Below are 23,231 nucleotides of genomic sequence, written 5' to 3' on the forward strand. Positions count from 1 at the left end.
CTATTTATTCACAATGCTTTCAGTTATCCTCATAGTTTGAGACTCTGATGATGTGATCGTTTATTTTTTTTAAACGGCATTGTAGGAGACATGTAAGAGGCCAGATCTGGCCAGTTCAAACATAAACAGATGGAATATTTGGACCAGACATGACTGGTTTCAATGCTAAAAGGATAAACTAGTTTTCAAATGGAAATTGTAGTTGTGATACCTGTGCCGGTGGCACATAAAAAGCCCCGTCCAAATGAGGCCAATGCCAGCGCCGCCTTGACTGGCTTCTGTGCCAGTGGCACGTAAAAAGCACCCACTACACTCATGGAGTGGTTGGCGTTAGGAAGGGCATCAAGCTGTAAAAACACTGCCAGATCAGACTGGAGCCTGGTGCAGCCTCCTGGCTTCCCAAACCCCAGTCGAACCGTCCAACTCGTGCTAGCACGGAAAACGGATGTTAAATGATGATGAGTTTAAGTCTTATTTTAGTTTTGTAACATCAGTATCAAACTGGTGGTGGTGGTGGTGACAGCAATGGTGGAGGAGAGAATAAATAAAACAACACAGATGTCGTTTTACTCCTTGACATCTCTAGATTTAACAAACAGGAGGAGATTTTAGAATCCACTTCCTTCTACCCAAAAAGTTCCATAATTTTGCTGTTTGTTATGGGACAAACCAAGAGATCAGGTGAAGAATTAATAAAATCACTTTTGCAACTAATTCTTGTTTTGAACAACTGTCCCAATAATAGATTATTTCTTCAATTATAGCTGAAAATAAAACTATTCCTGCTGGGGAAATAACCACAGCATAAAATGGAAGATAATTTCAATCAGTTACAAAAACTGAATCTAATGAATAAAAAATAAAAAAAGAACAACCCAAAAGGAATTATAAATGGACTAACACATATAATTACTTTGGAAAGTCTCTATCATAACCTATGGCATTTTAGTACTTCAAGAGAGGAGAATGTTAATTAATAGCAAATTTACTGAGAACTAGTCCAATCAAAACAAGTCATTGCCGTTACATTAATCAAATAGAATAACTTTTTTAAATGTTAAAAAATAGCTTTTCTTTTTCATTTCTAATAAATGAGAAGAAATATAGATGAATGTATATTATGCATGAAAAGACAAAATAATCTCTTCTATATTTTCTAGGTGTTTACTACCACTACCGCAAGATATGTGAAGGTAAAATTCCAAAAACAAATAAAGAACTGTCTGAAATATTGAATGAAAGATTTTAAATGACTAGTTTTATGCTTGAATGAATTCCTTGAGAATCTCTCTTCTATGTATAGTTTAGCTTATATAAGTTTTCAGAGAATGGAAAAATTTGAGATTATTTCATCTTATGAAGTCTTGTTTAAAACATGAAAGTGAACTTATAAAGTACAATGACACCTGAAATGTGTGTAACTAAATTTAGCCATTCTCACTGACTTCAATGTACATCTTGCTGACAGAGTAGATAGGTAAGTAAGTTTACTATTGAGGGAATAAGGGGTTTACCATGTTCATTATCTTTTATCTTTTACTTATTTCAGTCATTAGACTGCCTTGAAAGGTTTTAGATAAACGAATCAATCCCAGTGCTTATTTTTATTTTTAAAGCCTGATATTTATCTTATTAGTGTCTTTTGCCAAAACCGCTAAGTTATGGGTATATAAACGCATCAACACCAGCTGTCAAGAAGCAGTGGGGACAAATACAGCACAAAGACACATACACACCCACATATGACAGGCTTCTTTCAGTTTCTATCTACCAAATCCACTCACAAGGCTTACGTTGGCCCAACACTGTAGTAAAAGGCACTTTACCAAGGTGACACACTGTAAGATTGAACTCAGAACCTTGTGGTCCGGAAATAAACTGCATACCACACAGCCATGCCTGCACCTAATATACACACATGTAAGCAAAAACAAAAAAAAACATATACACATCTAACAGTTATTTGTAAAAGGAATAACTTATTTTTTTTGCCAAAATGCTAATGAGTAACACTAAGGTTTAAAATAAGATTATGAAAATAATTAGCATACCTGAACATGGTTCTTTGATGTAAGAGGAGTCACAAGAGCTTCTAGTTTGTGCCAATTCCACGTAGATGAAGTACATGAATCAGCAGTATTTGAGTTAGAAAAAAAAGCTTTTGAGTCACAAGTCTTAAAAGAATTTGATGTGTTTGAATCATCTAAATTTCTAGATGTATCTGTCAAGATAGAATTTTGACTTGTGGCACCAAGGGAGGCCCAACTATGGTGGTGAAATATTAATGGGGATTCATTAAACTGCAATCTCTTCTGAAGCCCCAGTTCAGCATCGCTGTGTCTTTCTCCTGTCTTGTTTACACTAATGTGCGATTCCTCACCAACATCAGATTCTAATGACTTCACACATCTAGGTCTTTTCATTCTTGAAGACTCGCTGAACGGAGAAAAACAGTCCATCTGTTGAGTGAGGTTGGTCTTGCCTTGTATAGAACCTTCATTATTCTGGATGTGCTCAAAGGCCTTTCTCAATCGGCTCCGAAATGTATTATTTTTTTTAGATTGTCTCTAAAGTTTTAAAAAGAAAAAAATGATGATGATAATAATAATAATAATAATAGTAATAACAACACAGAAAGAATGAAATATAGTCAAAGCAACAAAAACAGAATATCAACATTTTTAATGTGATAAATTCACGATAAATATAAGAAGTTGTGCATAAATTTGAGTCTAAAGTTGATATGAACTTAGTGCAACTGCTGTATTGTTGCGCTAAAATAATTCAGCTGAAAGTTTCCAAGTTATTCTACTTGAAATTTTCTGAACATAACACTTTCATTATATAATTTATCCTATTAAGGACACAGTTTGCATGTAGGAAGAATGTTACGACAAGCTTCATCATTCAATTTATGCTTGCACATTAACGACACTCTTGTGAAGTCAAGCTTACTTTATGCTTCTACATTTCTTGAAACCATCTAACTTGTTATTCTTTGTAGGACTGTGGCCATGCTGGAGTACCACCTTAATTTATTTTCTCCCCTTGAATGGCTTGCTGGCCTGATATTATCATTGAAAGTTTATCTAATGTTTTTGAATTTCTCAGTAGAGGTCCCTTTTATATTTTTGATTTCTATAAGTAGGCAGTTGAACAGTTGAGGACCCCTAAATATCAGACTGGTACAATAGAGTGTTTATGCTCACAAAAAATAATTATAAATCTAGCATTCACCTTTGGAAAATTATCCCTAAATTTTGCATTATATAATTTAGTAATTTTTACAGAATTGGCTAAGATCATAAACTGTGAACCACTATTACAGCTGAATCATTCAGTGACTCTTGAACCTACCAAACTACCGTATATAGTTGGTTGAATGTATTTGTAACGATAAATCTGCAGCAACGTGATTGTAAAGATAATATTGGAACCAATGTTGACATTGGTAACACTACTCGACAATGGTTACAGCTCAGAAGTTAGAAACAGTGAAAGAGTAAAAGAAAACGGGACATCAATAATTGAGCTGCTTATGAACAACTCCAAACACAGTAACAAACACTGTCAGGTAGTTATTTACATTAGACGGATATTTGTCCTCACCCTCCAGCTTTCATAAAGGTATCTTGGGGGAATTTCAAACCTGGGTTCTCGTTTCTAAGGTATTTTTCTAATGTTACTATTATTCAGTTCTATATTTAAGAGACGAGGAATTATGTACATTGTTTACATTATTTACATTTGGCGGATATTTGTCCTCATCTTGTTTGTTGTTAACACAACGTTTCGGCTGATATACCCTCCAGCCTTCAAGACACCAGATGAAGGCTGGAGGGTATATCAGTTAAAATGTTGTGTTAACAACAAACAAGATGAGGACAAATATCCATCAATGTAAATAATGTACATAATTCCTCATCTCTCAAAAATAGAACTACTGTCAGATAGATATAATGGTATACCAATGTTATCTTTTGATTCACAACTCAATCATAATATATTTTGTTCCAATTAAAACAAAATTTCTTCAAGATATTAGAACAAATCAGTTAGAAAATCTCTATAAGAGATCAGAGCAGTAACTATACTGAGAAGTAGTGATAATTGTCACTTAAGCATGGCTGTTCCATAGGAACCGATATTACTGCTATTTTTAACCCCAGGAGGACACATCCTCCAGCTAGTTATTTGATGCAATCCACACCCAATATATATTGCAAGCAAGGGAGTGAACTCCTACCTTCTTCTAACCATGAGACCACCAGACCATATGGCTTTGACCTCTTTGTGATCATCTAAACTAGCTAATTTGCTTGTTGTGAGATCAGTAACTGTGTGCCACTAACTTTTCTATATATTTCATGCCGAAATGAACTGCAGCTATCACTAGCAGGCAAGTATCCACCACTGAGGATGACCACAAAGAGGTCAAAACTGTAGGGTTTGGTGCTCTCATGACTAGATGGTAGAGGTTCACTCCCCTGCCTGCAATATATATCAGGTGCAGATTGCAACAAATAACCAGCTGGAAGAAGCATCCTCTTCAGGTTAAAAGTAGCAATAACATTGGTTCCTACAGAACAAATAATTCTTCTACCATTTGATTTTAAACCCTAAAGGTTTTGTCCTTGTCCACACACACATATTCTTTAAGAGTTCGTAATAAACACTCTGATAATGATATCCTAGGACATCAACAGGGCTGACATTTATAACATCTCAGTTACAACAGCAGCAACATGTATAAAAACAAGGCAAGTTGGATTGAAAAAAATATTCATCATCATCATCATTTAACGTCCGTTCACCATGCTAGCATGGGTTGGACGGTTCGACCGTGGTCTGGTAATCTGTGTAGGCTGCACCAGGCTCTAGTCTGATTTGGCAGTGTTTCTACAGCTGGATGCCCTTCCTAACGCCAACCACTCCGAGAGTGTAGAGGGTGTTTTTTAAATGCTACCGGCACAGGGGCCAGAGCAGGCTGGCAAACGGCCACAATCGGTTGGTGCTTTTACGTGTCACCGACACAGACGCCAGTCAAGCAGCGCTGGCATCTGCCACATTCGGACGGTGTTTCTTATGTGGCACCGGCACAGGTATCTTAACTACAATTTCCATTTGACTTTTATCTGGCATCTGCCACGTTCGAATGGTGCTTCTTACATGGCACCGGCACAGGTATCTTAACTACAATTTCCATTGATTTTTTTTTTCTGGAAATTTAATTCAAAAGTGAAATGAAAATGAATGGAAATGTTTTTTTTAAATAGTAAATAAATAACAAAGTAAATTAATAAAATGAGAATATAACTATTTCTTCAAGAAGTATACACCTAACTTTTAAGGAGCAATCACTTATGTACACAGTTGAGAAAAGCGAATAACTGCAAACCTAATTGCTTCTAGTTGCTTCCAAAATGTGAATTTCATTCATTACAGAATTTAGACACCTCAATATGTATTCTAAGCCATTAGCACATTACCTTCAGATATGTTTTCTGCATTACATGTGTGTTTGCCTCTGTGTGTATGCATGTGTATTTGTGAGAGAGAGAGAGAGAGAGGGAGAGTATGCATGCTCACACATACACACATTCTTGATAATATTAATGTGTATTTGTGTGAACACACACACATTTTATATTTTTCACTGAACAATACAGTAAATCACACCAATGTTAAAAATTTAAATTGTTTCAAACTGAAACCAAGAAATACAACAGTTCTTCAATGAATGAAACCATTTAAGCACAGAGTTTAATTTAAGTGGCACTGAAATGGATTCTGTGTACTTAAATATGAACTAAAAGCTTTCGATGGTGCTGAGTTCACTAAAGAATGAAAGGACATCATCAACAAATCAGAATATTATGAAAACCGACAAGTAAAATTTACACTAGTGACTATCAATAGATACCTGATATAGATTAGAAATAAGGAACATCATTATTATAATCAGCAAATCATTTTGTCCATTCGTAAGATAATTTGCCTTTGTTCCGTAAGAGGTCCACTCCAATGGAGTGACACTAAATTTTACACTAATGAAATAACTGGTACCAGTGAGACGGGAACTTTGGTAGATTAAGATTAAACATTACCAACACAAAAATGTTATGCTGTTAATACTCACTTTACTCTTTTACTCTTTTACTTGTTTCAGTCATTTGGCTGCGGCCATGCTGGAGCACCACCTTTAGTCGAGCAAATCGACCCCGGGACTTATTCTTTGTAAGCCCAGTACTTATTCTATCGGTCTCTTTTGTCGAACCGCTAAGTGACAGGGACATAAACACACCAGCATCGGTTGTCAAGCAATGCTAGGGGGACAAACACAGACACACAAACACAGATATATATATATATATATATACATATATACGATGGGCTTCTTTCAGTTTCCATCTACCAAATCCACTCACAAGGCATTGGTCGGCCCGGGGCTATAGCAGAAGACACCTGCCCAAGATGCCACGCAGTGGGACTGAACCTGGAACCATGTGGTTGGTTAGCAAGCTACTTACCACACAGCCACTCCTGCACCACTACTGCTGCTGTATTTTAAAAAATTTTACAGCTTTCGGTTCCTATCAAACATAACCTGGTTAATTCTTCAAAAGTGTATATTTGCCCATAAATAAAGCTGTTTGTTCTCTCAAAATAAAATATCTAACAAGGCTGCTATTTGAATTTCAGTAGAAAATACTCATCTCAACACTATAATGTATCATCATCTTTTAAGATCACAACATAATGACCACAGAATTATTCCAGTCCACTCAGTCTCGTTGTGCTTCCTATTGTTACATAAAATAACTGACTGATTCTCTTCTCTAAGGTAACAGCAAATACAGGGTGTTCAAGAAGTCTCTCTGCAGTAAGTATTTTATTGCAAAATAAAATATCTATAAGATGGTATAAAACTACAAAAGAATATATCAGACTTTACAAGACTTAAAAAAAAAACTTTATAAGGAGTGGCTGTGTGGTAAGTAGCTTGCTTACAAACCACATGGTTCCGGGTTCAGTCCCACTGCGTAGCACCTTGGACAAGTGTCTTCTACTATAGCCTCGGGCCGACCAAAGCCTTGTGAGTGGATTTGGTAGACGGAAACTGAAAAGAAGCCCGTCGTATATATATATATATATATATATATATATATATATATATATATATATGCGTGTGTGTGTTTGTGTGTCTGTGTTTGTCCCCCTAACATTGCTTGACAACCGATGCTGGTGTGTTTATGTCCCCGTTACTTAGCGGTTCGGCAAAAGAGACCGATAGAATAAGTACTGGGCTTACAAAAGAATAAGTCCCAGGGCCAAGTTGCTCGATTAAAGGTGGTGCTCCAGCATGGCCGCAGTCAAATGACTGAAACAATTAAAAGAGTAAAAGAGAGATGTTGAAAGAGCCGTCCTTCGTTTTCAATACATAAGTTGGCTCTTCTACACATGTTTTGAAATACATCTTGGAGGAAAAAATCCACTGCGGAAAGACTTTTTGAACACCCTGCAGCATACATTTCTTGTACTGCTCCTTTTTTTTTCCTTCCCTTTTAAGTGTTTCCAGGTAAAGTTGATAGTGCGAATCCAATCAACTACTTGACCTCTCCACTGCTAATTGTTCACAAAACACTCTCGAAAGGGTCGTCTCAATACTATGATTTGCACTACAACACTAAAGTATGAATAAGCTGCATGATTTCCTAGTTCCATATTAATCCTTAAATACAAATATTATCAACTTTGGCCGTGTAAAAGGATCCACATATCACTTCCCTTTTTATAAGAAATTTCAGTATCTAAAATATAATTAAAATAGAATAATTAATAATATATATATATATATAAATAAAATTACCCTTTTTGAGTTGGTCTTCTTAAGATTGTTTCTTGATGAATCACTAGCAGAAGCAGATCTAGCGCTGACAGGTGTGCTGTTTAAGTGGGAAAAGCGTACTTTATTCTGCAAAGTCTTCAAAGGCACACTAGCAATTTCCATTCCATTCTCAGGTGCTCTGCAATGATCTGAAATTAGCTGTGGTGAAGTTTCACGATGTGAAGATTTTCTTTTCCTTGACAGTGGTATACTCTGTAGGATGTTCCCTTGTGAACATTCAGTGTTATGTAGCACAGAATTAACTGGCAGGGAGGAGAGATTACAGCATTTTCTGTCAGGCAGTGAAACACTAGTTTCACTCTGGGAAGAGACAAAGGAATCTGACAGAGCTTTATCTGAGTTGTGACACTGTTTTAATTCCGAAGCAGGTTTACAATCAGAAGACTTTGTGTTGTTTTCTTGTACAGGTGAAGTAGTTTCATCAAAACTGCTGCAGGTACTCAGAAACACACTGTCACTGAACTCTTCCTGTCTACTGTCAGAAAAAATATTCTCAGACTGACTGCTGTTTGGTTGAGAAGCTTGTTTTGCAGGACAGTTGTGGGGGCTTATAATGTCTTTAAGTCGACACACAGGCAGTACTTCATGGAACTTTTGAGTAGCAGCAGTGATAGAGTAATCTTTGTGAAAACTACAATCATTAACTGGTGAGTTGATGTTGTTCACTTCATCGTTTCCTTCTTGCATGGAGGACTTCATTTTAGACTTTTGTGCAGACTGCAAAGAAAGACAAAGAAAAATGTCAGACAAACTGAAGCAGCTTTTGTACTTTTGAAACAATAACCATCTTCGTTTTATCTTCTTTTGTATTGCTTTATCAATATTAATTTGGAAAGAAAGTTCTATAAACTTAGTATTCAGTTACATAAAATATTAAGTGTTTCCCTCTTAAACACTTCCCATACCAAAAATGCCAGTGAAGATGACAGCAATGGAGCAAATACTACGACTGCTCTTGGTTGTGGGTAAGCTAGGGGAATAAGTTTAATCCATCACTCGCTTTAATACCATTATCTGGGTTATGAAGGGGTTTTAACTAAAACCCCTTCGATGCAAGCACTCAGAACAGGTTTTTAGTTTGAAGATAATTCAGAAAATAAGAGATGTCCTTCCTCTTCACATTCCTCTCTTGAAGGCTCTACAAGATCTCCTAAGTACTGGCCCACCAATCGTCAAAGACATAAAAAAAAATTAAAAGGTAACTTAATCCATTCATGACCACATGAAGATAATACACAATTTGGAAGGTTTTAATAAAGTAACTTTTTCACTGTTTAATCCTTTAGCATTCAGATTACTTTGAATGCTGTTGATGATGATGATGATGATGATGATGTTGATGATGATGATTACTCTGTCAAATGTAATACTCATTTATTTACATAGTTCTGAATAAATCATGCATCATCTCATAGCTTTGAGATTTGGATGATGAGAATGTTATTTTTAGATGGCATTGTAGGATAGGTGTGAGAGGTTGGATATAGACAGTTTAAACGTTAAAGGATTAAGCTTGCGTTTGAAACACAACAAAAACTTCTTAGAAAGAATGAAATATTTAATTCAGATATGGGAGGCTTTGCATCCTAGAACTAGAATTGTTCTCAGGAAGGTTGGTAAACAAGAGGATTAAACAGGCAATAAACAATTATGATGGTCACGATGAGACCTAATGACAGGAGGAGGATAAAAGCACTTCAACCATTTAATCACTATAACTTACAATTTCATTTCAAATACACATGTAAATGATTTGCTACAAATTTAAGCCAGTGGATATTCCAGCTTTTTTCACAAAAGGTAGAGGCAATGACTTAATTGTCAGACTAGGTGCCAGCATATTGGTAAAGGTAAGGAATTTACTGAACACATGTTTTGGTTTTCTGAGGTGATTTAGGAGACAATTCTTATTGGGGTGGGGTGGGGGATTGGCATATTATGTACTTGGCATTGTTTCCACACCCATAGTTACCTGAGGATACAAATGAATAAATAGGAATATCCTTAATTGCTAATAAACATGGTTTTAGTTATCTATGAGAAGGAGCAGTTGTTGTTTGCATACAGGGGTAGAAAGTCACCCACACAAACATAAATGCACATTCTCTTTCTCTCTCTCTCTTACCCCCAACTGTGTAAGGATATATATTAATGAGTGGTTACTGGCTAAAGATCTTTGCTTTGATTTGTATTGCTTTATCTTCTAAAAATAGAGGGGAAATATGAATCACATCCCATTAATGATTGCTTTCACCTTGTCCCTCCCATGAGATATTAAATACCTGACCTCTGATAACATATGATCAATGTTTATTGGCAATATTAGACATGAAACACATGCAGCACACATTTTCGAACAGCTAATATATGTGACATGAGCGGGCTTCTTGCTTTTACAAAATAACCTTACAGCTATGTAATAACTGAATAATCAACTTCTGTATCCTACAAAATATCAGCAACTATTGTTGATATTTTACAAACCAGCTAATATTAGACAACGGCCCAGCTACTATGTGATGACTGCAAACACATATCTATAGAGAAATTATAAATTCACTTCATAAGCAAAATGAAATTTAACCCTGTAGCATTTAAATTGGCTGTATCTGGTCCAAATATTCTACCTGTTTTATGTTCAAACTGGCCAGATCTAGCCTTTCACACCTACCCTAAAATCTCCTTCTAAAGATAAACAATTGCATCATCAAAACCTTAAAATCATAGGATAAAGTATGATTCATTGAAAATGATGTGATTAAGTATTATGTTTGATACAATAATCTGAATGCTGCAGGGTTAACAATGGCCTTATTTAAATCTGACCATTGTAAGTAGTGTGTGCAATGTAGTCTGACCATTGTAAATAGTGTGTGCAATGTGAGGCTGCAGTTTCAATATTAAGAACATATGACGTACAAGTAAAAGATGAATGGTAGAAATAAACTGAAAGGTGTAAATGTCCCTAAGATGAACATAGCATTGTATATGCTTGCTGATAATGCACACACAAACACACACATTCCTATGAAAAGCATACTATGTGTGTGTAAAATGCAGCAAGTTTGGCATTATGTATGAAAAGTTAGCAGTAAATAAATCTGCGAGATCTGTGTGTTTTTATACATGTAAGCCTATAGACAGTCCTGTGTGTGCAAATGCTTGGAATAGTCAAGTTTCTAGGAGTGGTTGGTGTTAGGAAGGGCATCCAGCTGTAGAAACTTTGCCAGATCAAATTGGAGCCTGATGCAGCCTTTTGGCTCACCAGTCCTCAGTCAAACCGTCCAACCCATGCCAGCATGGAAAGCAGACGTTAAACGACAATGATGACGAATGTTAACATATTTGATGCAATGAGGAGCAAAAAAACAATCAGAAATAATTCTGTGGTAAGGAAAAGACAACACTAACTTTCTCAGTCCTTAACATATCAGCTAAATTGTAGTTGGTGCCATTCGGCACTCACCATTTCTGGAACTGTGTAATATGGTCAAATTAATAAAGACATATACATGTGCTTAGATAATAATAACTTTGGGATCCAAAAATGAACTCGTTACTTATCACAGGATTTCACAAGTTAATATTAAGAAGTTGGCATTCTTAAAATTTTCTACTGATGTGATTCTGTTGCAGCAAACATTATGGTTTTAACAATAGCAAGAGACAAAATCATTTCTATCTTTAACATAAAGCAAAACAGATCACATTTAATTAAAGATGGCACAAATATACTTAATGTAGTAAGATGAGAAATTTTAATTCCTTAAAATTACAGCCATAATGAGGAGAAAATTTAATAATTTGATGATCAATGCAGGGCAGACAACCTCAGAATTTAACTTAATTAAAGTTGAATACTAAACAGTTGGGGAGGGAGGAGGTAAATATTGGCAGCTCATGCACAACTTTTGTCGGGTTTTGGCTTTATTTAACCTAATTAACAAAGTCTAGGCAAACTACTAGAGGCGAGATTGAATATGATTTGATATATATATTCTTTTATCCTTTTACTTGTTTCAATCATTTGACTGCAAACATGCTGGAGCACCGCCATTAGTTGAGCAAATGAACTGCAGGATTTTTCCTTTGTAAGCTTAGTACATATTCTATCAGTTTCTTAGCAATGGGGGTGGGGACAAACAGAGACGCACACACACTCACATATATATATATATATACGACGAGCTTCTTTCAGTTTCCGTCTACCAAATCCACTCGGCCTGAGGCTACATTAGAAGACATCTCCCCAAGGTGCTATGCAGTGGGACTGAACCCAGAACCATGTGGTTGGGAAGCAAGCTTCTTACCACACAGCCACTCCTGCACATATCTATCTATATATCTATCTATATATATATATATATAAATATATATAAAAATATATATAAAAATACAAAATGGGACAAGAATGCAAAACATTCAAATAGACGATACAAAAAACAGACGGGTCATTCGAAGCCTCTAATCTTCAGTCAAGAACCGGATCATCTTTGCAATTACGGCTGATTAATCTTGATGTCTTTCGACTTTAGACAGTTCAACTTAGCTGGCGTATTTGAAAAATAATGCCTTACGGCAGACGAAAAGATTAGTGTTGTCTTGGCGCTGGTCAGAAGCCGAAAGGCTATAGTTGACCGCCGGCCACATGAGAAGAGAAGAGAGAGAAAAAAGGGGCAAAGGAATTAAAGAGAGGGAGAAGAGAGAGAAAAAGGGGGACAAAGGTATTAAGGAGGGAGAGAAGAAAGAGAGCGTACCAAGGATTGGCGGGACAAAAGAAAGGCAGGGTCAGTGAAGTGCAAAGTAAGAGAGGCAGAGAAATGTGAGAGAGTGGGGAAAGAGGAGACCAAAGAATCAAAGAGGCGAGAAAAGAGAATGACAGAGACAAGTAGAGTACAAAGTGAGAAAGACATAGAAAGTGTGTAGAAGTCGTACAAAGTTTAGCGGAATGCTTACATACATATAAGAGAACAAGGTGTACGTACGCCGCAATAATATATGAATAAAAATACAAAATGGGAAAAGAACGCAAAACATTCAAATCGAACATAACAGCAGACGAAATACGGCTATGCATTTCACCTGGATTGCTAACGGTTCCGCCAGCTCGCCACTTTCCTAACCACTGGGCCATTGCGCCTCCAAAAACTATATTGTGGCAGCGGTGGGATACAATATAGTTTTTGGAGGCGCAATGGCCCAGTGGTTAGGAAGGCAGCGAGCTGGCGGAACCATTAGCACACTGGGCAAAATGCATAGCCGTATTTCGTCCTACAATTAGTGGTTAGACTAGGCTTCCCTGATAAAATCTAATAAAAATAAAAACATGTTCACAGTTGTCACTATGCTGCCAAATAGTTAACTTGCTCCCTATTCCATTCTAATTTTAATTAATTTCAATTAATTAAAATTCTGGTGGTTGTCTGCCTAGTTTCCTGACCAGAAAAACTCATTGAGGAAATATTTTTTTTCCTCTGCACAGCAAGTTAATATTAATCAAAACCTCTTGTCTCACTACATTATGTATGTTAGTAGGCTTTTACTATTCGTTTTCTAGACAGCAGGCATCCCTGAGTATTTTCATCTCAGTTATTCTCGTATCTAGTTTAGTAACAAGTGAAACCCTATAAAGATCCTAACAGATGCAGGGATTAATTCTCAAATCACTGGAGTGTCAACTATGTTGCCATCTTCACATAAAGTTAAATAACAGAGAAAGGCAACCTGAACTGCTAAAGACACTGCAACCCTTAACATCAAAACTACCACCACTACAACAACAGCAGCAACAACAACATCAACGGTAGCCACATCAGTGATCCTCTACTGTCACCGCTAAAGGAAAAAGACACACAAATTAGTGAAAGACTTCACATAACAACAAAGCTGTTAAAAACTAATCCATGGAACACAACCTAAAGTAAAAACAACCACATCGACATCAACCTACCCACCAGCTAATTAATATATCCTGCTTTTATAAAAAAAATAAATAAACACGGAAAACAAACTCAAAGTAAAATTAAAACTCTTATGAAGTCTACTGAGCAGAACTTTTATTTATAGGTTTTAGCATTTAATTTCTTTGCTAGTTTTTGGTTTTCAGTGTTTGTTTGTTTTTGTTTTTGTTCAGTATGATGAGGTTGTTAGGGGAAGGAAGGAGCGGTAATAGTAATTTTGATTGAACATTGATTTCAACTGGAATCAAACACTATATATTAAAGTACATGATTTACAGTATTCATTAAAACCAAAGAGATCAAACAGTACATAAAATTAGTGAAGTGGGTTGCATTTATTACCATTTGATTTCTCTGGTGTTTTTGTTTTTCAGACACTGATATGGAAGAGAGTAAGATATGAAAGCAGTGATCTAATGACCAGATAAGGACTGGAAAAGCAGAGGGAGAGAGAGAGAGAGCAGGGTAGGGTGAGATGTAGAATGTTGAGCTGGAACAAGTTGAACATCATGAGGATGATGTTCATGATGATGATCATCGTGATCATGATGATGATCATCGTGATCATGATGACATCCATAACAATCAGCAACATATCAACAACCAAGAAAAACTAAATAGAAGAGATTTACTCTTTCATTTTGTTTCACTTTTCTTTCCTTTGCTATGTAAATGCGTGTTAGCATATCTCCATGTACAAACCCACTCCTCTACTCATTCACACACACACACACACACACACAGCACTCCAAAAATATGTAGATATTCAAACTCTCAAAAAGCAATTGAATGCAAGAAAGCATGGGAAAATTAATGTAAAACTACTACATATATACTACACACATATATATATCTGTGAGTGTAGTGTGTGTGGTATATATAACAAAACAGAATATATGCACATTTGAACATATATGCACACATAAAAGGCATATACATATACACATGCAAACTCTCCCACACTGCTTTCTCTCTCTCTCTCCTCTCTCTCTCTCTCTCTCATACACACACACACACATGTGCAAAATGTATGTCTATATACAAGTAAAAAGCAAAGCAAAAGGCTAATGCGAGTTGGGTGAATTTCCATAACTGTTCACCAGTTCAATACTAAATTGATGAAGTATAGATGACAAATCACTAGTTAAATGTAGCCTTTTTTTCTTTTTTTCTGAGAAGATTATATATCAGCACTTAAAGCCTTAAACAACTCTACCACCACATCATTCTCTCACTTTTCTTACCTAATTTGCAGCTGAGTAAATTGGAATGAATATTCAGTGCATTGCCCACAGAATAGCAGTTTCATTTTCGCATACACACTTAAGTGTATATAACCTATGCTTTATCCATGCGGATATGCCTATCTTTCTGTTTTTTTCAATACTTCTGTATGCAATCAGTCAAAAATTGGAGAACATATAATGCTTTGATAAATTCTTTTCAAAAGTTTTAAATAAGTTTTTCAATGGCACTGGAGAAGTAAAGATATCACAGCAAATACTCAGCACATACCACTAAACTAAATTTACAAATCTAATGCCTTGCACATGAAATGTTTTCAAAGATTTCATCAATCTCACCGCTAAGGTAATCACGATAATGGACATGTCAGTCAAAGTAATAAAACAAGCTATCACATCATCAGACTTATTATAGCATGAGCCAATGAAATCCTGGTTGCCTGATATTCTAGAAACAGCATCCACATTGCCCTCAATTCACACAGAGCTGTTTTACATGCAAACCTACCTGTGCACAAGGTTTCCCTGTCAAATCTCATCTGCGCAACATATCCTCCTAACACCCCTCTACCTATGCCCACTCACTGCTTATCCCTCCACTCCACCTCTCTTTTCACACTCTCAAGAACTTACCTACCACTCACCCTATCCAACTCCTGGCCCACTTCCTTATATAAGCCTCATCACAACTTTACCATATTATCTCCTCAATCCCTCTCTCCAGCTTTGGTAGCCCCATGCATCTCCTCTACTGCAAGACACCTATTTCTGTCTCTCTATTCATACTCTAAGTTCTCACCCAGTACAAAGCCACCTCCCTCAATACTGCACCCATACTCAGTTGAGGGGTCTTGTCTTGTAAGATACATGGTGACCTCACTGTGCTAGTGTGACATAAAAAGCACCCAGAGCACTCTGCAAAGTGACTAGCATCAGGAAGGGCACCCAGCCATAGAAACCACACCAAAACAGACAAGGGAGCCTGCTGTGATCCACAAGCTCCAGTCAAACATATATACATGTATCAAGGAGGTTTCACATACTAGTGTAGCACATTCAATGGTGGTGCCTCAGCATGGCCACAGCTTTCGGGCTGAAACATTTTAAAGGATTTTAAGGACTTATACATATATATATATATATATATATATATATATATATATATATATATATATTATATATATATATATATATGTCTATATACATATGTCTATATACATATGTCTATATACATATGTCTATATACATATGTATATATACATATGTATATACATATATATATATTATATATATATATATCTATATATATATATATATAAATACATATATGTATATATACATATGTATATATACATATATATATATACATATGTATATATACATATATATATATATATATATACATATGTCTATATACATATGTCTATATACATATGTCTATATACATATGTATATATACATATATATATATAATATATATACATATATATATATATATATACATATGTATATATATATATATGATATATATATATATATACATATATAATATATATATATATATATATATATATATATATATAATATATATATATATATATATAAATATATATAAATATGTAATATATATATATAAATATATATAAATACATATATATATATATATATACATATGTATATATACATATGTATATAGACATATGTATACATACATATATATATATATATATATATATATATATATGTATATATAAATATATATAAATATGTATATAATATATATATATAAATATAAATACATATATGTATGTATATATAATATATATATATATATTATATATATATATATATATATAATATATAATATATATAAATACATATATGTATGTATATATATATATAATATATATATAAATATGTATATTATATATATATAAATATATAAATACATATATGTATGTATATATATATATATATATGATGATATAAATATGTATATATACATATATACATATGTATATATACATACATATATAAATATATATATACATACATATAAATGAAATAGTGTGATATGGTGTTTGTGTGGATCCTCAAAGTTTGAGGTAAGGTAGAATTGAGTTGAAGAAAAACTGAGTGTGTAGGTGAGAAGAAATTGCACGAGTGCATGGGAGAATGAGATGGGGAGAAGGTAAGAGGAATAAATATAGATAATGAAGAACAAGTGTTGAGTGGATAAGGGATAAGTAAGGGATGGAGTGGGTGACAACAGTGAGCATTGTCTTCTTTCAAATAAAATTTCCAAGCACTATTTTCAGGTACTAGTTGTTGAGTATGTTACCTTCCTAGACAACCTGATTAACTCTATTGGTAACTAGGCTATATTCTGTTCCACCTTACTAGGATCAGTAGAGCTTCTCCCTGGCACGAAACCAAGCTGCATCTCATTTAGGTTAACTTTCTTCCTAATTAGTTGAGCTACGATCCTTTCTGTAACTTTCATGCTCTGGTCTAGCAGTTTGTTACCTCTGTAATTACTTCTGTCTAAGGTATTTCCTTTACCTTTGTAGCTGTTGACTACAAAGGTAAAGGAAATACCTTGCTGCTTGGTTTTGTGCCAGGGAGAAGCTTTACTGATCCCAGTAAGACAACTGCAAGAGAAGCATTTAGCTGAAAATAAACCTCTGTACTTGGCATTTGTCAACATGGAGAAAGGTTTTGACATGGTCCCTCATTTCCTCATCTTATGGTTGGAAAAGAAGTTAAGGGTAGATGACTGGTTGGTGAGAGCTATCAAAACCATGTACAGGGACACTATCAGTAATGTGAAAGTCGACAATGAGTATAGCTAAGAATATGGTGTGCAGGTAGAAATTCACCAGGGTTCAGTTCTCAGTCCCCTCCTATTTATCAATACTCCTCTAGCCATAACAGAGGATTTTAAGACTGGTTGTTTATGGCAAAATTTCTATGCTGATGATCTTGTTCTTAAAGCTGAATCTGTAGTTAAAATAGAAAAGACCTTCCAAGTGTTGAAGCAAAACCTGGAATCAAAGGGCTTTAGAAAAGACAAAAGTCCTAGAAAGCAGGAAAGCAGTTTGTGGGCTTATTCCTTCAGGATAAGCATACTAGCTGGCCCTGTTTGATACATAGAAAAGGGGTAGGTGACAATTCCATTTGGTGTATCCTATGGGCATAAAAAAGGTGCAGTGGAATCACAGGAAGATTAAAGGAGAAAGTAGACTTTGTTTGTAGCAGAGGAGCAGAAGCAATAAACACTAAGAACACACAGGAAATAGATTCGGCTGAATGCCCAGGAGGATCCTTACAGGTAGTAGATACTTTGTTATCTACATAACAAGTAGCAATGGTGGGGAATCCACTGAAAGTCAAGTTGTTACAATACATTCTGGCTTGTAGAAAGTTCAGAGAGCTGTTATCTAAGCCTTTCACTGTAAGTTATCTCAGAGTGAAAAGCAGACTGTATGATGCTTGTGAACAAACAACAATGCTACATGGTACGGAAATGTGGCCTGTGAATGCAGAGGTCAACTTGGAATGTAGACATTAAATGATGAAGAAGATGATGATAATATATTGGATTGGATTACCTATGTTCAATCAAGTGGAGGGCAAAGCCCCAGCAGGTTCTCTCCAGCAAGAGATCATATTAATTTGCTGAGCCCACTCTGCCGCATTGACATGACTTGTCATGGCAGAGGGTTGCAGTTTGTACACTCTTACACAGGAACAGTTAAGTCGATTACATTGACCCCAGTTCTCTGCTGGTACATGGCAGAATCATTAGCACGTCAGGTGAAATGCTTAGTTGTATTTTGTCCTTACATTCTAAGCTAAAATTTTGCCAAGGTAGACTGTGCCTTTCATGTTTTGGGGTTGATAAAATAAGTACTAGCTGAGCCCACGCATGCACACACACACACACATACACACATTGTGTATTGACGGAATCTCTCAAAGGTGATGTCCAACCATGATCACGATCATCTAAAATCTCTGAGGAATTTCAAAAGTAATATACAAATCCATCCAAACTGATGTGTAAATTACAAGTCTACCATCATAACGTCAGAATATGTATTAGTAACATTTATAGCCAAGGCAAATACAAAAAATAATTTAAAACATAAAAACGCTCACAAAATATGAACAGAATACATTTGCAACTTTTTTGTTTTACTGAGAATAAAGTAGTTACAAGAAAGAAGTGACTCACTTGCACAAACCGTGATAACGGGCTACACAAGATGCTTCAAACATCTGATGTAGTAGTCATTAAAAGTGTTGACCACTATGACTCAGCAGGTCCCTTCCAATTACCGGACCTAATACCATTAATTGGAGCAGTTTGATAGGTTAAAAGTGTGGACTGGTCATGTGAGAGAGAGAGAGAGAGAGAGAGAGAGAGAGAGAGAGTGTGTGTGCTTGCACATGTACATATGTGTGCAAGGCTGCAATCAAAGTTAGAAGGAAGAAAGGAAGGAGAATTCAAATGAATGATTGTTCAGAGAAAGAAGATATCAAACTGGATTTCCCCAAACACTCAAGCTGAAATCTTCACGATCGGTGGAGTGGAAGGTAAACAGTGTCTTATCCAACCCTAGCATCTCCATAGACACACATGGCAAGCACACACACACATGCACACTAACTAGCGTTAATACATACCAGAGGACATTTGTGTTTCATTTTAGAGATTGTTAAAGGGTTTTATTGAAGATGAAAGGAGTCACTTAGAAAACTGCAATCTTAATAATCAAGTAGTTAGCAACAAGAGGGAGATTCTACATGGGTAATGTATCAAAGGGACTTTGTGTAGGGTTTGCCAATTCATATTACTACAGAGCGACAGGATTCCTTAAACCTGTTTGCTGCATTCTTAGCATTCAATGACATGGCAAAAACTAATAATCCAGGCTAAACAGATAACTGACAGATTCGCTGCAGCAGGGAACAAGGAAGATTATTGACAATGACGGCCTGACCATGATAGAATGAGGAATTTCTCCAGGTTTACTAATCAACTGTACAAGGAAACTTCTATCAATAAAAGCCATTGGTATTAAAGAGAAATGAAAAGTTCCAAGAAGATTATTAAATGTTGAAGGAATACATTAAGATGATGTAAAATAAATTTCATTAGATGTTTAGCACATGCGTGTGTGTGTGTAAAAGGGAGAGCATGTCAAAGTTGTCCACATAATCTTTTGTGCAACACAAAAGTTAACAATTTGACATAGACAAGCATTCAGGTTAATATTAGTGAATGCAGAAAATGGCCCACAAGTGTGAGCAGGATCCCAAGTGTAAGTGGGGTCACAGAGAGAGATGCTGCAAACACACTGTCATTCAAATAATCATATACAGACAAATGTAATATTTGTATGAGGGTTTATCAAATCCACCCTTGCACCCAAGTGTATCACTATGTACTTATTAACTTTTCTACTTATTTCTCTATAAGTAAAAGTAAAATAAAAGAGCATGCTATGTTGCTGAAGCAAGGTGAGGGAACCAGAAAGAAAACCTACTTGCAAAAGTATTGATAGAAAAGATTTATAACAGAAGAATCAGGGATTTATCTTTACCAAAACATGACGATGACAACAGAGATGATGAAACAATAACAGATAGTTGTAACAACTAACAATGAGGCTGATATAAATAATGGAAACCAGAATATATCTCTACTCAGTAAAAATGTCAGCACTAACAGTCACCTGAATATAAATACCCTTCATTTATTGACAATATATAAATCTATAACAGACTTTCCAAAAGCTGTCATCATCATCATCATTGTCTAACATCTGTTTTCCATGCTGGCATGGGTTGAACAGTCTGACTGGGGTCTGGCAAGCCAAGAGGCCACACCAGGCTCCAATCCCACCTGGCAATGTTTCTACAGCTGGATGCCCTTCCTAACGCCAACCACTCCAAGAGTGTAGTGGGTGCTTGTTATGCACTGCCAGCGTGGGAGCCAGTCAGATGGTACTGGTGTCGGCCACATTCAGATGGTGCTTTTTACGTGCTACCAGCACAGGAGCCAGTCAGGGCAGGGGTGCTGGCAATGACCACATTCAGATGGTGCTTCTTATGTCTTGTGATAAGGGTGACTTAAATCTACATCCAAAAGATTACAGTTAATTAACTGAAGTCTAAATTACAATGAAATAAAGGGGCTCAATAAAAAAATAAATAGAATTACAGGAAAACAAGACCTAAAAAGAATACTGAGAAAGAAAAAGAAAAGACAGCATTAAGATACACAAATATATAGAATTCTAAAAATCTAAAAGAAAAGAAAAAGTCATAGAGATGAAAGTAGGCAACAGATATCAACAATTAGTCTCAGAAATATAAATTTGAACAACACAGTATTGTTAATCAGATGTTCAGATATTGTGAACTTGTATTGATTCTGTAACCTGACCCATCTCAGCAGAGATAGGGGAATAAATATGTGTCATCCTTTCAAGTACAGCAATTCAGAATGTGCGTCAAGTGTTGCTACCAAACAATAAAATTGTGTAATCCTGTACACAATCCCAGTAGATTTCAGTAAACACAGAACTTATAACAAGCTTACATCCTGAACATCTGGATAATTCCAGATACCATCTAACAACTGATTGTTATCAGGGAAGGGATTAATAATGTAGCAAAGTGCTGAAATCATAGAAATTTCCAGTCAACAGCTGACTATGAGATTCTACTGTAGCATCTTGTAGTACACAGACACATAAGGTGAGGCACCTACAGAGGAATCACACTTACATACACAGCAAGCCAAGGTTTATTTTGCCATAAGCTTTATCTGCAGGAATGTTTCACTTGCAGTAGAAACTATTTTATCTTATTTCGTTTTACTTGTATCACTTCTGTTTTGAAGGCCACAAAGCTTCATTCCCCTCCTTGAACACCTTAAACTTTAAACTTACCAGAAGTCAATAAGAAAAATATGCTTGTGTGTGTGTGCAAGTGTGTGAGTGTGTGTGTGCATGCATACACAGACACACATCTTTGTATTTGTCTCTCACCCTTTGTATATATTCTCATGACTTAGCAATTCAGCAAAACAGAGATCAAGAAAGTCACGGTCGGTTTGATCAACCAAGCTTTTTACAGTGACGCACTAATATGGCTACAGTGCAATGACTGAAACAAGTAAAGGAAGAAAAGTATCCAAAAATCTTTAGCAAAACAGAATGAGTCTTCAAAGATTACACTTAAATCTTATTCATAATTCCTAAAAAGAGAAAGAAATGTCATTGATACAAATAGTTGACGCATCAAAAAAGTACAGAAAATATTAATCAAAATTAATTTCAACCAGAATTTAGCAGAATATTTTGAAGAGATTATTTCCCTACCATCCACGAAATAGATAAGAAAATGGCCAAAAGTGTTATTATAATTTCTTCCCAAGGGGACAGACTTGGCACTACACAGTTTGCTACTTTACGGTTATATCACAATTTCACATGGACAGATAGATGTCATAAAATATCTCAAACTTTCAAAACTGGTTGCAAGCTGAATAACTGGATACCTCGAACACAATGAGGTATTTTAATTAGGAATTTAAAACAATATCAATGGTACTTATGGGAACCAGTAATATATTTACTCCATTAGACAATTCCATTACTCATAAAGCAGGTCAGAGTCTCAGAAACACATAAATACACACAAACACACACAGCTGAACACATATTATTCCATGTAATTTTTTTTTTTTTATCAGTGATTATAAATGAATTTCAACAAAGTATAACCATAAATATGCTGCATTATATCACAGTATGATAAAGAAGTTGCTGTCATCAAAATGTAATAACCAGTTAACTTGTAACACAACTAACAAGTACCATTGTCAACATTGGTGATTAAATTTTAATGGACCAACACAAACATTTCCATTAGTAAGTGCAGCACCTGAAATGTCAGCAGCCAGGTTCTGACATCAACGTGAATCACCCTTTGCAGGATGTGGGATATTGTTTTTAGCATTAATTCAATGTGTGCCTACATGCAGATGATCATAACATCAATGTTGGCAAACAGATTAGATCTCAATGTTGATCAACAGTGTAA

The 23,231-nt window shown here is 35.5% G+C and overlaps 1 protein-coding gene across 1 annotated transcript in view; it reads right to left on the bottom strand.

Annotated features, from left to right (window-relative positions):
• LOC115212233 (serine/threonine-protein kinase greatwall-like) overlaps positions 1 to 23,231 on the bottom strand; it is a 788,337-nt gene that overhangs the window by 398,559 nt on the left and 366,547 nt on the right. Inside the window, exons 9-10 of the mRNA XM_036502979.1 lie at positions 7,871 to 8,626; positions 2,052 to 2,567 (exon numbers count right to left, since the gene is read on the bottom strand). Coding sequence (XP_036358872.1) covers positions 2,052 to 2,567; positions 7,871 to 8,626 — 1,272 coding nt within the window. The remainder of the gene's footprint in view (positions 1 to 2,051; positions 2,568 to 7,870; positions 8,627 to 23,231) is intronic.

Source organism: Octopus sinensis, linkage group LG5 (assembly GCF_006345805.1).
Source record: "Octopus sinensis linkage group LG5, ASM634580v1, whole genome shotgun sequence".
Classification (NCBI taxonomy): domain Eukaryota; kingdom Metazoa; phylum Mollusca; class Cephalopoda; order Octopoda; family Octopodidae; genus Octopus; species Octopus sinensis.